At 45.9% G+C, this 15,611-nt stretch overlaps 2 protein-coding genes across 6 annotated transcripts in view; both read right to left on the bottom strand.

Moving 5' to 3' along the window:
• Positions 1-7,730, bottom strand: part of ADHFE1 (alcohol dehydrogenase iron containing 1) — a 31,317-nt gene extending 23,587 nt beyond the window's left edge. For 2 of the 5 annotated variants that reach the window (XR_010021771.1, XM_063079489.1), the window contains exons 1-3: positions 7,653-7,730; positions 1,842-1,879; positions 69-115 (exon numbers count right to left, since the gene is read on the bottom strand). Coding sequence is in view for 2 of the 5 variants with exons in the window: in XM_063079489.1 (XP_062935559.1) it covers positions 69-115; positions 1,842-1,879; positions 7,653-7,711 (144 nt within the window). In the remaining 3 variants the exon portion in view is untranslated. Of the gene's footprint in view, positions 1-68; positions 116-1,841; positions 1,880-2,032; positions 2,196-2,238; positions 2,356-3,127; positions 3,195-7,652 lie in introns of those variants that run through there. The other 3 variants (XM_063079491.1, XM_063079490.1, XM_063079493.1) reach the window with 3 other exon arrangements.
• A 902-nt stretch (positions 7,731-8,632) lies between these two features.
• On the bottom strand, positions 8,633-10,323 carry RRS1 (ribosome biogenesis regulator 1 homolog). The gene has a single exon (XM_063079778.1). It carries the CDS (start codon positions 10,217-10,219, stop codon positions 9,125-9,127), a length of 1,095 nt encoding a protein of 364 aa, XP_062935848.1. The 5' UTR covers positions 10,220-10,323; the 3' UTR covers positions 8,633-9,124.
• Between the last annotated feature and the right edge of the window lie 5,288 nt (positions 10,324-15,611).

Raw genomic sequence — 15,611 nt, 5'->3', positions numbered from 1 at the left:
GCATTAGCAAAATACTCTAGTTGTATTTTTCCAGGTCATTCATAAAAGAAAGAATGGATTAAATCTACCTCAAAGGCATACTCTGTTGTTTTCCCAGAAGGTGAAAATCCAGGAGCTAGAAATGTAGAAATAAAGCATAAATATTGTTATTTAACAGTAAATTACAGCAGTGAACATAGGCCTTATCTAAAATGTATTTTTCAGATTTCATTGTTGCACCTCAAATTAAAATTAAAACCTACATTTTAAGAGAGAATAACGCTAACTTAATGCTGATTTTGTGAAAATAAAGTTTTAAAAAAAAATTTCTCTGTTGAAGTAAATTCTTTTTCGAAAATATAATGTATAAAAATCCTTTAGAGTCTAGAATTGGGTTATTTTTAGAGAACAACCATTAGTGTATGAGTTTGCTAATTAGTCCTGCTTACACTTCTTCTAACTGATAATTTCTTCGAATTAAGATTTTTTTCATACAGATAATTTATCACAGTAAGATATTTACATTTCTCAAGGTTATACATATGAAATTTAGTTTTCTTTGTGAAATTTAATTAAAATTTTTATAAAATGATATTTCTTTGCAAAGTATCAGGTTTTAATTATGGCAAAAAACAATTTTCTGTCATATTGGAACAACAAGAGGACTCAGATTAATGAATTTTATCCTTGTTTTTATCTACTTATTTATATCAGTCCTGGTCAGTCATAATATAGATAAAAGTCTACAGAACAATTTTCACTAGCACCCTGCCCCCCCCTCCCGCCCTCCCCATTTTGTTCTTTAAAGAAAAAGAGACCAGAACTAGAGAACAATCTGCCTTTGGCTCCTTGAGAGAAAAGACATCCTTAATCAAAACTCAAATATCTTTGATTCCTCTAGGTTTTATAGAAATAATATATTATTCCTGTTGCTAAAGTTTAGGTAAAGACATAGACTGGGTCCTAGAAAACAGTGAGATTATCTTTCTTCATATTATTAATTTTATTCCCCCAAATAGGAAATTTCTGATTCTTTGTTGAAACCAACTAAGAATTGGAGAACACCAGTTAAAGACAAAATTCTGCTTATTGTGCCTTAAAGGCCTTAAAGGCTGGGCAGACTTTGGCCTTGAATGGCGGTTAATGACAGGAGGTGCCTTGGCTTGTCCTGAAGGGTGAGCTGCTCCTCCCGCAGGAACTAAGTCCTCTCTCTGTTCTGTTCCTAAACAGGCTTCTCTGTGGGTTTTTGCTTAGCCCCTGTATAGTCAGGCCCTCTCCTTTCCACCCCCTAGCTCACTGTTTAGATTGGACCTTTTCTTTGAAGATGCAAAACCAGTTTTTGTGTCAGTAATTCATGTGACATTTTGAGGACATGCTGAAGCTACAGTGAGCTTCCTGCTGTTCTGCGGACAATGGAACTTGATAATGATTAAGATATTTGTGAGAACTAAAAACTTTTGTCATTATTTTTTATTATTAAGAAATAGAATGTTATTTTAAAAATTGATGCAATCAAGTTTTTTCCTTCCAGGAACCAATATTGTTTGATGAACTCAGACATTCTTAAAATCCTATCTGTGCATTTTTAGCTCTGGCAAATAATTCTAGCCATTCCAAATGGAACAGCATTATAAATACCATTAAATACGTATTTGAGCCAGACACATAATCAGTAGCATACATTTAGCTAACATTCCATAGTTAGAGCTACCATTACCAATTTCATAGTGAAAAGGTAACCGTTTTCATCAACCTTCCTGATACACGCCTTGATTTTCTTGCTTTACACTTTGCCCAAACGTACTATAAATGCCAGCTGCAGAAACCAAAACTGTGGCTAGTGTAAAACTAAAATGTATTACCTTGGGAGTAAGTATGAGAATGAGTTGGGCATCGGCATCTAGGGAAAAGGAAAAAAATGAAAAATGTAAAGTGAAACTGGAAACCAAAAAATAAAAAGTCTTAAAGTAATTTACGTTGCATTCTAGTCCTAAGGTGCTATCACACTGGTGGTTATTGGCAGACACTGTACAATAGAAACAAACAAACCAACCAAAAAACGCAGAAATCCGAACGGACGACCGTTGACCCAGAGTCCTCCCATCGCTGCAGGATCATTCTTTCCCGGGTTCTTTGCTCAAGCACTGCCTCCTAAACGCCCGCGGGCAGCTCAGGTTTAAGACGGGGTGCCGGTCTCCCCGAAGCCCCAGCTCTTACTAGGTTAGGAGCTGTGACCAGACTGTTCCCAGGCTGACTCACCCCGGGCGCCTCTTCTCCCTCATCCCCCGCGCTGGGAACTTTGCTTGCATTTCCCCCGTGTCTTCAGGCCGTTTCAGTTTTCTTCAGACGGGCTCTGGACTCGTGCCTGCAGGACGCCTCCCCGGACCCTCAGGCCTCCCCGGTCACCGCTCGCGTCCCCGCCCTTCCCGGCCCCCGGAGCCCCGCTCTCCCACCTCTCTGTCGCGTCCCTGCGGGTTTCCCACGTCCTCCTCTGGGAAACGTTCCCTCCCCTGGCTCCCGTCTCCCCTCCCTGTCCGGGTCGCCTCCCGTTTCTAGGACAGTCCCTTCTCCGGCTGGCCTCTTCCTCCTGCTCGCTGTCTCATCGAGGGGGCAGAACACGGTTTCATGTTGCTTTTTCTTGCCGGGAGGACCTTGTCACAACGGGGTCTCAGAGTGCATAACCTCCTCCTCCCTACCCCCACCCGCCCCAAACTCAAATTTGGAATGAAAACATCCGAGGGGAAAGAGTGGAGAAGCGTTGATCTCAGTGGCTGTAGAGATCTCAAAAATTCCGAGTCGAGAAATCAAAACCCGGAGAGGCGCCGGCGACAGGTCGCACGCGCCAAGGCTGCCATCTGGCGGGCACAGCCGGCCGCGGGCGTTTAGGAGGCAGTGCGCCGGGCTGGCTTGCTCCCCTCCCCCTTCTCGTTCTGTTTTATGTTTTCAAGCTCTGAGGCGACCTCAGCTCGTCATTTCTACTCCTTCCTTGGAGTTTGTATCCTCCGCCCTCCCGCCTTCTCGGGCTCCATCTGTCCTGCGTTTCTCACTCAATTCTTCTCGGCATATTGGTGCTTCATACCGGAGGCTCTGGCGTGCCCACCCCGGGGGTCTCCCTCCCGGCCTGCACGCGCCGCCTGCCTTTCCTCACCTCCAGCACACGCCTTGGCCCCTGCAATGGGGCTGCTGCGACCGCGGCACCCGCAGCTTCCGGCAGCACCACCCAGCCCGGCTCCAGCAGCGCCGCACCCGAGCCACGCCCGCGGCGGGTGCGCGAAACTCTCGCCTCTTCCCAGAACTTTGCTCGCCTGGGTGTCCTCGAGCTGCTCTTTCTCCGGCTCCTTTTCCACTCTGCTCATTCCTTCAGTGCTGGGGTTAGTTCTGGGCTGCCTTCGGCCATTCTGACCCTCCTCCTCCCTCACCCATTATAACCCACCAGCCATCAAGGCCCCGAATCTTTCTCCACCGCAACACACCCTCTTCCCTCCCGGCCCTTGGCACTCTCCGGTTCCCGTGTCATCTCTTATCTGCATTACTGACCAAGTTCCTAACTGGCTTCTCCTTTCCCACGTCTGTTCCCCACACTGTGGTCAGGTACATATTTCCAATAATGTCACTTCCGTGTTAAAGGCTGCTTCAGTGGCTGCCCAGGGATCTTAGGATAAAGTTCAGACCTAGCTGGCCCTGACCACTGGCCCTGCCGACCTCTCCAGCCTGATCGCTATCTCTGGCCAACTTTGGGTTTGAGTTCCTGGAAAATTAACTTCGTCCTTTTATCCCCTTCTCCCCCGCCTCCAGAACTTTGCCCTTGTTATCCCTCTGCCTGGAACACGCTTCCTTCCCCCGTCAGTTCACAGGCGCTTGCCCTGGGCAGCCTTCCCTGAGGCCCCAGGCCCCGGGTAGACCCCCTTCCTCTGCGATCACACTGATCACATCATACCGCTGGTGCTGTTTTTCTGTTTCCATCTGCCTCTGGATTGAAAATGTAGCGATGCTAAGTCAAGACCTACTCTCTCTCTCCACTTCATCCACAGTGGCTAGCACAGTGCCAGGCACAAAGCCAGCCCTTAGTATGGGTTGAGTGAATGAGTAAATGAACAAATACAGGAACGTAGACATTTTCATTCCCCTGACCCTTTTCTCTATTCCTGGTGTACCAAGAGAGACAGAACTGGGGTGGGGAGAATAGGCTGTGGGCCAGAAACTACAAACGGGTTTCTTTGGACTCCTCTGAGAAACAGAGGGAACCACGGTTAGAGCAAGGACCTCATTGACTCGCCTTCCTGACTCTGGCCTGATTATTCTGGATTCCCTCCTGACCACTGATAAACTCTTAGCCATACTCTTAGCAAAGGCCAGCCCCTCCCCTGGGCACTACATCTAGGCCCCTCTTGTCTACTTAAGGACACACCGGAAGCTCTTCCTTCCCTCTCTGCATCCTCACAATCCCCCTCCCCATTAGGCCTTTTTAGTTTATCCATAAGCATATTTTACAATATTACATCACAAAACCCCAAACCTCTTGTCCCTCTCTCCTCTCCTGCTCCCACCTCTTTCCTTCTCCTCAGCTGCCTATACCAACTCTTGCAATTTCTCTTCTCCCATCCTCTCTGGAACTTCCAGTATTCGCCTCCTGTCTCCCCGCATCCCACCAGGTTTAGCAGCTCACTATTGCCCTCCACCGGCTTAGTACCACCCAGATCTCCATTCATCCTCATCTTTCCCCATCTGTCAGCGACATCCTCCTGTGCACTCCCTCCTCCCTGGCAACATGTTCCTGCCTGGCTTCCAGGACCCTGCTCGGTTTTTTTTCCCACTGCACTGGCTGCTCCTGGCCTCGGGTCTTTACATGCTTCTGACCCTGACCCCTGGACAGCCCAGGGTTCAGTCCTCGGACCCTTCCTTTTTCTCTCCACACTCACTCCCTTGGTCACCTCACCTGGTCTTATGGCCTTGAACACCTTCTATGTTGATGACTTCCAGACTTATCTACTCATCTTGGGCCTCTTTCCTGAATTCCAGATTCAACTGCCTGCTTGACATCTCCACTTGGATGTCTGGTAAGGTGTCACATTTTCCTTAAGACTGAGCTCCTGATCTTCTCTCAAACCTGCTTCCCCCACAGTCTTCCCCATCCTAGTTTAATGTCAATTTCCTTCCAGTTGTTCAGGCCAAAAAAACTTGGGGTCATCATAGACCCCCCCTCTCCAACCTCCTCCTTACTCACTCTGCTCCAGTTCCTTGTTCTGAAACCACACCAGGTATGCTCCACCTCCCATACCTTCCCCCTTCCCCGAGAGCCACAAAGTTTGCTCCTGCCCTCTGCTGGTCTTTCTGCTAGTTACCTTCTCAGTGAGGGTGGTCAACTGAATAATGGCGCCTGAAGATAAGGAAGGCCCTAATTCCTGGAACCTGCGAATATTACCCTATACGGTAAGAGGGACTTTGCAGATGTGATTAAAGATCTTTAGATGGGGAGATTATCCTAGATTATCCGGATAGGCCCTAAATGCAATCATAAGAGGGAGGCAGAGGAGATTTGACACAGAAGCAATGTGGCCATGGAAGCATGATGCTACGCTGCTAGCTGTGAACATAGAGGAAGGGGCCACAAGCTAAGGCAAGGAGTACAGCTCTAGAAGCTGGGAAAAAGCAAGCGGATTTTCTAGAGCCTCCGAATCTCAAGAGAGAGCTTTGCCCTGCTCACACCTTGATTTCAGCCCAGGAAAACTAATTTTTCACTTCTGACCCCCAGAACTATAAGAGAATAAACGTGTGTTGTTTTAAGCCACTAAATTCATGGTAATTTGTTACAGCAGCCCTAGGAAACTAATACAGTGAGATCTGCTCTGACTATCTTCTCTGAAATTGCATCGCTTCCTTCAACATCCCATCCCCCTTTATTTTCTCCTTAATACCTATCGACATCTAATGCACTCCAAATTTTCTTAACTAGTTTGTTGTCTGTCCCCCTGCCCCCATATGCACACTTAAATGCCCTGATGGCATGGTTAAGCTGTTCTGTTCCCTGCTATCCCATAGAGACAACTCAGCCAGACAATGGTGGGCTGTACTTCTGCAGAGTGAATGTGACTCCCTCCCTCCTGGGCTTTCCCAGGCCACAGCTGTCTCTGGCCAGGCCATACCTTGCCTCTGTATCCTTTAATGCTGGTTCTTTTTCCTCCATTCAGATGTCAGTGCATCTTCTCTGTGGAGTAAGTGGTGTGCTGGGCTGAGGTCTTTCAGGAAGCCAGAGTGCACGTCCTGTCCCGAGTGGGTGGCCGCCACCCTCAACTCAGCCCCAGCTGACTTGCACCACATGAAATGTGGACCCCGTGAGGCCATTTTCCAATTTTCCAAAACTTTTGCCTGAAATCTTCCACTTTTTAAATGTTTACCATATTAAAAATGAATGCGTGCAGAACAAAGCACCATTTTGCCACTCCCTCTGTAACAGTGCTGCTTCCCAGGATTTCATCCTCAGCCCTTTCCTTCTAGGTTTACAGTTTGCCAAGACCTTTGCTTTTGCACCATGGTTTCAACCGTCTTCTAGACACAAACGGAGGAGTTCCCAACTGGCTCTTGAACTCCAGAAGAACATATTCAATTACCTACTGGGGGTCTTCACAGGGACGTGCTAGAGGCATGTCCAACTCAAAATGCCCAAGACTGAAGTTATTATCCTCCTCCTAAAGGTAGCGCTCCCACAGTCCCTACCTTGGTAAATGGCCCCACTGTTTACCAGATGCCCCCGCCAGAAATCTCAACTCCTCCGTCTCACTAATCAGATATAAAATCCTGCAGATCCTAACCAATTTCTTAACTTTCTCATATCTGCCCCTTGTACCAGCTCCCTCTCCTTGGGGCCTGAAGCCATCACCTTTAAGCTGGAGCACTACCGTTACCTCTGGTCTTCCCTTTTCACACTGCCACCAGCATGTTTGTTAACATAATTCTAATCATGCCACACTCCCTTCTCATGCAACCATTCCAAAACATCCTGCGTGACATTGGTTCCAAGGGATATGAATGGTGTTGCATGATAAAGAATTCCATGATGACACAGGTTTAGAACAAAGCATTTAGATCCAGATGAACTTTTTGTTTCTTTTCCGCAAGACTTCATAGAGCCCTTCAAGTGCTAATGTGTACTCTGACTCTCTGAGAGGGCAATACAGCAGTAAATAGTTTCCCAAACTTATTTGGCCATGTAATTTTTTTATCCTGTGGCATCTTATGGGGCATTCTTTGATCAGTGTTTTACCATAAGAAATATTGCTTCAATAGATTTCCATTATCTACAAGACACAATTCAGATTCCTTAGCACAGGTCTGAGAACAAGAGCTATCTTGTTAAGCCAGAATATCTCAGTTCAAATTATGCCTATGCCATTTGCTTAGCTGTGTGACACTGGACAAATTAACGTTAGACATTAGATTAAAACCTGCCTCAACAAGCCGTGCACGGGTGCATGGCACATTCTGTGACAGCGCTGTCCCTCCTGGTGCACGCTCCGGCGCGTGACGGGAAAGCACTGCATACCCATGTCCCTAAAATCATCAAAGTAACGCGAGGAAGACTGCGCGGAGCCCGGGCGGGCCACGCCCAGGGGGGGCTGCAGGGGCACGGCCGCGTCCCCGGCCCCAGCCCGCCCGTCCGCCAGCCCCGCACTCACGCTGCGAGCTGCAGTTGCCTCAGCAAGTGCGCGACCCGGGCCCGGGCGGCGGCGGCCATGGCTGCACAGTCCTCCTTCCCTCCCCACGTCCCCGTCCTGCCCTCTCCGCCGGCCAATCCCCACCGCCGCCGTCCTCCCGCCCACTGGACCTCGTCCCCGCACCCGACCTGCTAGGTCGCCTGCCTGAACTTCAGCCCGCCGTGGCTCTGGACCATTTCCCCACGAGGAGTCACAACCACAACTGCCCCAGCGGCAAAGTCTCACCATCCACCTTTGGAATGGCCCTAGAAGGTAACCGCTCCGTAGGGTCTTGGACACTGCCTTAAATCTCGACCTAAAATCCTCTATTTTTCACATGTTGGGACTTGGGTAAGGGAGCAGAACAAGGGCATTCTTTTTCCACCCTGAATCCTTTAAAATGCCACTTTGCCTTCTGAGAACACGTTCAGAATAAACTGGAAAAGACTGATGGACAGGAAGAAGACCCAAGGCAGTTACAAACATTTCACCTTCTAATCAAACCAGCTCCGGTCAGTTTGAGAAAGGAATCAACAGATAATGTTCCAGTTAAGGATTTTGTGAGTCTCTTTCTCTCTTCCTCAAATAGGCTCTACTTGAAGTCAAGCTTTAAAAAACAGGATATAAATTTTGAGAAAGAGTTAAGTATTTTCTGGATTAATGAGGACTATTACCATTATTTAGTGAAGCCTAGATTTATCATTTACAGCAAAACAATGTGTTCAGTGTTGAAAAGCATGAAATCTTTTAAAAAAGACAGACAGCAGTTGTACTGCACTTTCAATATTATTTTTGTTACCAAAAGAAGTATGAGTTTTTCTAGTAACAGTGGTCTCACTGAAACCATTATAATTTAACTGCTTTGTGTTTTTTAGAAAGTAAAAATAATCTGTACTGGGTATCCAAGTCACTGGCTTCCAGTATAACTTCTACCAATAGTCAAAAAGTTAAAAGCAACACTAGACACATCCACATTTTTATTAAATAACATTTACAACAGTTACTTGTAAGTCCACTTTTGAAAACATTTGTAATCTTTCCTTTCCCCCTACTTTGACAAATACACAAGCTTGCTATAAAAATAATGCAAAAACGTACAAACCAGTCTGTTGGAAGTGTCTGAAACATGACCAACTCCCCCTCGCCCCATATTCAAAATTAAAGAGATAGCTGTTTAAGAATAGAACTCATTCCCAATTTGGACCAAATTATTTCCCAAATTCTTACGTCCTCAAATACCTCAAATCCTTTAATCTCCAGCCAGTCTCAGTTGTGGGAAAACGTTAATTTGTAGAGTCCAACACTTAAACGTTCTCTCTTGAAGGGAGGGCAATTCTGTCCCTTCAAGCTCAGTGAAGGTAGCGGCCACCTCCTTCTGCATTCCGGTAGTTACCTAGAACTTATTTAATGTAACATAGTTCTTGGTTTACAGAACGGCTCTGAGAGTGGAACTATTACTTCCTCCTCTTTCTCCCTTGCTGTCCTCCTTTCCTCCTGGCACCCAAGCCAGGAGGCCCGGAATTCATCTTGCCTCCCAAGCCCCCTTTCCTCTTGCCTCCCTGGCTGGGCGGGCCCCCTTTCCTCTTGCCCGCAGGACCCTGCCGGCCCCCCTTTCTCTTGCCCTTCTGGCTCATTTTCCTCCTCTTGGCGGCCTCCTCCTGGTCCTCTTCCCTCATCTGCTTATTGGTGGCCCTCGTCACGTCCAGCTGAGGCTTCTTGCTGTTCATGATCCGAAGCAGCTCCAACTGGCTCATTTTCTCGGCTGCAAAGTCCCCCAAAAGGGGTTGAAACTTCCTCTTCTTGCCGGAGCCCCGGGGTTCTTTTTCCTTGGGGAGGCGCTCCTGGAAGCGCCCCAGAGAGGCGGTGGAGACCTTGGCCACTTGCATGGCGCGGCCCAGCTCCTCCTTACTCTGGTGTCCGGTAGGATGCATGCCGGCCGTGCTGGGCAACTGCATCTTGTGCGCGCGGGCCAGGTTCCGCAGCCGGTTCAGCTCGTTTTTGGCCACTCTTTCTTTCTTGGCCTGAACACGCTTGGCGAACTGGTCCTCCATGGGGTTGGCGCTTCCCGGCACCTCGATCAGCCATTCCTTGGTGTCGTCCCGGGCGCGTTGGTAGCCCCAGCGGCGCCGCCACTGACCGCTCACCTCGTCCCACACCAAATTGGTCTTCTTCTTGGGACGAATGCCCTTGAGGCGTGCGAACTGCTGCCAGCGTGTAAGGGGCCGCGGCCGGGGCACCGGCTTCTCACGCGGCAGGCGGGTGGTGGGCTCGGGCAGTCGCGCCACCAGCGCCTCTTCCACGCGCTCCGTGGGCAGCTGCCACAGTTGGTTGATGAGCAGCTGCGTGTTGTCTCGCGCCAGGGCCCGCAGCTCGGCCTCCGGAGTAGGTCCCGCGTGCCGCAGCCCCGTTGGGGGGTTCCGGTCCAAAGCCAGAAGGTTACCCAAGTCAAATTCTACCTCTAGCTCCTTGTGCACCGTGATGCGCTGCAGCTTCTCTGCCTCGTCCCGCTCCACCTTTGCCAGCAGCTCCTCCACACTCTGGCCCTCCATGGCTCCAGGCGAATCACTCACTTAAGGGCGGCAGCTTAAGTTACTTCTCCCACAGCCGCTGCTCTAGCCCTGGCACCACAACCACGTGCGGGCACTCAGACGCCCAACCCGGAAGAGAAAGGTTCGCTTCCGGAGCACCCGGAACCCGCTCACGATCCAGGCGACTGGAGGAAAGGCCGGCAGAGGGCGGTGTTGGAGAGCTGATGGGCGTAGAGGCGGGACCTGGCGCCCGGAAGTGGGAGGAGCTGGCGCGAGGAGCCCGGAGGACAAGTTCCAGGTCCTGATTGGGACTGCGGCTCCCGGGATGCGGCGGTCCGTGCGGGGGGCGCTCGGGGATGGGACGGCCGTGGGGCTGTAGTTGGTGTGGGTTCTGGATCAAGTGGGGGGTTACAATTTCAATATAAATTCGTTGTAAAGATGTGTAGCTAATCAGCTGTTCTTGGGGCTAGGTAAATTACTTCGCCAGAGCCACAACCCGCTCTCGGGGTCCTGGGTGTGGGCCGAGAAAGACACACCCGGTTTGCTTTGGGAGCGAGCGGGGCTGACATTCAGTCAGCGAGGTGACTCAGAGTCAGGAGATTCGTCCTCTCTTGGCAAGACTGCGGTTTCTGTAGACTGCCTGAGTGCGAGTCCTGATTGTGCCACTGTTTGACCTTTGGCCATTTAACTTATTTGAGCCTATTTAAAAACCTGTTAGATGGGAATGCTAATAGTGTTCACTAACTAGGGCTGTTACAAGAATAAATGTGTTAACATGCTCCAAGGGAGGCTTAGGCTAGGGCCTGGAACATATGAGCAGTCAATGAAAATCAACTAAACACCAATTATTATTTAATCTTAATAATGGCCCTGGGAGCTAAGCCGAAGAGGCAGTATTATATGGTGGTTAAACACTAGGTTTCTTGAGTCAAAGAGCCTAGAATCAGATCTCGGTTTACCATTTACTGTGCCTACTTGGACAGGTTGTTTAACCTAAGTCCTATTCATAAGTTGATTAATATGAAACATTAGTTCTTGGTACATAGTAAGAATTTAGTAAGTGTTAGCTCTTATTGTTATTAATTACTGTTTTAACTGTGTTATTTCTACTGATGAAAAGGGAAGGCTCAGAGAGGTGAAATGACTTATCTAAGGTTGTATAGCTAGCAAATGTGGGAACAACAGGTATCTTAACTCTGTCTTTAAGACTATATACACATTCTCTGCAATGTCATTCAAGCTCTCAATACTCAAAAAGTGTGGTCAACCGACCAGCAGCATGACATAACCTTGGAGCTTGTTAGAAATGCAAAATCTCAGGCCTGTCCCCAGATGTAATTTATCAGAACCTCCATGTTAATAAGATCTCTAGGTGATTAATATGTACATTCAATTTTGGGAGGCAGTGCTGATTGTGTGGTTTACAGGGTTTATCTTCCTTTCACTGGGCACAAGGGTTATCGAAGAGGGGATTATGCTGGAGAATTAACCAATAGAAATTAACATAATAGCAGTTAGGAAATAAACTCAGTTGAGTTTTAGCATTGTATCAGACTCCCCTTTCTTCCTCTTATCTAAAAGCATTTTAGGATTTGCTGGGGTTTTTTTGTTTTGTTTTGTTTTTCCTGAGCCTTTGCCTTAACGCTCAGCATCAAGTCTTTAACATCAGTCATCCCATGGGGCCAAGGCTAGGTCAAAGGCTGTATGAGGTAACTGCCTTGAATCTTACAACTTTGGGGATTTGCCATAGGAGAGAGTTAAGGATATTGGTATGACTGCCCTGGGCTTAGCTTGGCTTCTGATCCATTCATTCACTCAACAAACATTTAATTGAGTGGCTTCCATGTGCCAGACACTAGATACAAAGATTATTGAGACCCAGTGGAATAATGAAGAAGAAAGATGTGTAGGGAGAAATGTACTGCGAGTATATAGTGTGATTGATTGGTCTTCTAATAGGAAGTATGACTATGCAGGGTTTTAGCTCCTCTGTCAATCTTCAGAATTAGGAAAAAAAGAGCAGAGGTTGACAGATGTTAAATGGTATGAATTCTCACTGGATGAAATGCTGTTTGTTCTGGTTTGTACAGATCAGCGCTTAATTGAACTGTAATTGTTTTATGTTCAATGGCTTTTTATAGTCTAAATGGATTTTAATTTCCTTGAAGACTGGAGACTGATTTTTACTTACACATAATAGGTGTTCAATACATGATTGCTTGAAAGAGTAAGTATTATAGGCTTTTCTAAGTTAAAGCGGAATTAATGTTGGTTATGTATTCAAGGTGGGCAGAAGAAGTAAATTGGGAATTGGGGCTTTTAAAAAAATCTTATTGAGGCAAGTGGTAAGTGCTGGTCTCCAGCTTCCCTTTTTTATCATCTTCATTTAGGCAAGGGCATATATACGGTGTCAAGAAAAAGAAAGCCTACCAGAGATGTGCACATATATGTGAATATGTTTTAATAGTATAACAAATGGTGATGCATGTTATCTTTTCCCTTTGTTGGTTTTACTTCCTCCTTTTGTCCCATAAATACAGAGAGATCCCAAGTTTGGTCATCAGAACCCCCTTCTTTTCTTCTGTGCCGGCACGGTATGCCGTTTCATCCATTCAACTGCCACTTTTGCGCAGGTAGTTCTTAGAGGTGATGAAGAAGAAAAAGGCCAGGAAAGGAGAGTAAAAGAAAAGAAGTACAGTGATTCTGTTTTTTTTTTTTTTTAACTTAATTGACCTGTTTTCTAGCCCAAGAAGCTGACCCTTCATTAGAATTTACTGCTTAAGAGACTCTTGTATAGATAAGCAAGCGCAGATAACATTGTTTAGAGAAATCCTGGGAAGGCAGGATGTGTCAATCTGTTAAACATACGGGAATTACTTACTAATTACATACCTAGATTAGAGTAACCATAAATATTGTAAAAGGCCCGAGAAACCATGTTCAGTTATTCGTTTATCTTCACACAATATGTGGAATTTGTTTACTGTTTAGACTTTTCCTGACTACACAATAAAACCTCCTCACTGTTTCTGCCTTTTGGGCAGTCTTACAAGCTGAAAAGTGGTCTCCCTGGTTTGCACATCTAAAAAGCCTCATGTAAATTTCCTTAGAGACTGCAGTGTTCTGCTTTAGCAGAGGTGTGTTTTTATCCCTTTCCTTTTCAAAACTCTAGGCTTAGATCTCTATGTGCTGGTCTTTTAAAAAAATTTTTTTAATTTTTATATCATACTCTAAATTCAGTATGTCTAAAACTACATAACACGTCATCTTCCCTCACATTTGCTCTCCTTTCATCATCTATCCATCCGCCTCCCCCCCCCCCCCCCCCAGCACATATATATAGAAGGCCTTTGATGCCTGAGGTGCTGTGGCAACATTGGGAATACAGAGGTGAGGGAAAACAGGCTCAGTTGATGTTACCATCATTCTAGTCAAGTAATGTAGGCCTGAAATCACTCTTGACTTTTTTCTTGCTGTCTCCAAATCCAGTCAGTCTAAAAGTCCTTAGGTTTGTCTGTGTATTGAATCCTTTCCATGTCCACTTACCGTTCTTCTAGACTGGATCTCTTCTGTCTGCTTCCCCAGATCCTCTCTCCTCTGCTTGCTGCCCTTGGCTTCCAGGTCTTCGGCCAGCAGGAGGCAGTGACAGAAGATCCGAGGTGTGAAGAGAGTGAGTTCAGGGCATGGATGCCCCCAGCCCTGTACAGATTGCCACCAAAGGGCCACAGTTCCCATCAGATCACCCTTTCCATGCAGCCATCCCCTTCAGGCTCCTCTAACTGCTCCCTTGGTTCCATCTGGCCTAGGGGTGATTATGATTCTCTGCCGTTGTAGAACTACTGTTCTTCCTGTGTTTCCTTAAATTGTGCCCACATCTCTGTAAATACTCTCTTTGTTTATCTTTCTCAAATAACCCAGTCTGACCGCTACCAGAACCCCAACTGATAGCCTGGGAGCCATACTAGGAGCCTCCCATCACTCTCCTGCCTCCACACTCTTTTTCAGGCCAGTCCTGAAGAGTTACCTTCCATGGATCTGGCCAAATCACTCTTCTCAAATCCTCTCTTCCTAACAAAATAATGATTATTCTTGATTTTAGGTGCTCATGATCTTGTCCCAATCTTTTGGTCGTATGTCATGATAGTCCTCCGTGTGCTTGTTTTCCAAATATTTCTCCCCCATTCTTTTTTATCTTAGAAATCTATCTCCAGAGCCTTAAGAACATTCTTCAAGAAAGGCAAAAATGAGGTGTAGGACAGAAAAACCAGCAATTATGTTTTTATAGTAACCGTTATACAATTTTCTACTAACAAAAGTGAACCAGGTGGAAGAGTTTTTTTCCCAAACAGGGACAAGACAGTTAAAGACATGAAAGTAACAGCTTTCATGTTTCCTTAAAGCATAGCTACTTCGGTCAGTAAAACATTTTGTGAGCAATCTCTTTCTTCATTCTTTGGCACCACACTAACTTACATTTACTTTGTAAACGTTTCTCAGTTGTCTCTTTTTGGCAATGGAAATTGTTACAGATGATTCAGCCTTTCTTTAATCCTACTGTGAACATAGTTTTTTTTTGAGTATTTTTGTCTAGGAAATTTAATGTGCCTCTAATTTGATAAAATAGCAGAAAAGGGCCCTTAAAATGCTTACATTATTTCTACATGGTTCATTTTTACTGAATAATAATTTTAATTTGGAAGTACTTGAAGGAAAAATTTAATTTTGAAAACTACTTAATCATAGATAAAATTTATATTCTTGTGCTCCAGTTTTAGTCAGAAACCTGTACCAAAAATCTATTATTTTATTTTAATAAGGAACGAAAGAGATATAGAATTAGGATTTTGTATAATTAGTGTTGAAGCAGATACAGACATTCTACAATTGCCTGTAAAGAACTTTGGATTTTAGCATAGTAAAAACAATGGTAGCCTTTTAGAACTGATTTCAGGTGTTTTGCTCTCTGTAAAAGACAGTGTCCCCCCCCCAAATTTCCACGTTTACCACAATCTTATCACCACCTGTAAGATAGGTAAGCACCGCTAGCTGATGGTTTTTATTCATAAAACATCATTACCGTGGCCCAAGAGAATGAGATTGGTGTTAGCTTTTAGATTTTACTTCTATAAAGAGGTCAGTACATGAATGAAAGATTGATATAAAAAGGAAAGCTGATGTTCCGGAATTTTAGGAATATTTGTCCTGAAGCTAATAACATAGAAAATTTAGATCCACTCATTAAACTGTCATTTTAATTTATGAAAGTAAAATTGCAATGAGTAAGAGATCCTTTTGTGTTTTTCTTAATCAGTAAAATCTGAACAGTTGTTGTAAATTACTTAGAGTAGATTTGTTACAGAATGGGCAACTGAGTCCTGAATACCTTTCCCCTGAGGAAAGCAATCTTGTTGCC

This window comes from Cynocephalus volans, chromosome 15 (genome assembly GCF_027409185.1).
Source record: "Cynocephalus volans isolate mCynVol1 chromosome 15, mCynVol1.pri, whole genome shotgun sequence".
NCBI classification, from domain to species: Eukaryota; Metazoa; Chordata; class Mammalia; order Dermoptera; family Cynocephalidae; genus Cynocephalus; species Cynocephalus volans.
This window is presented reverse-complemented; position numbering and strand designations above follow the sequence as displayed.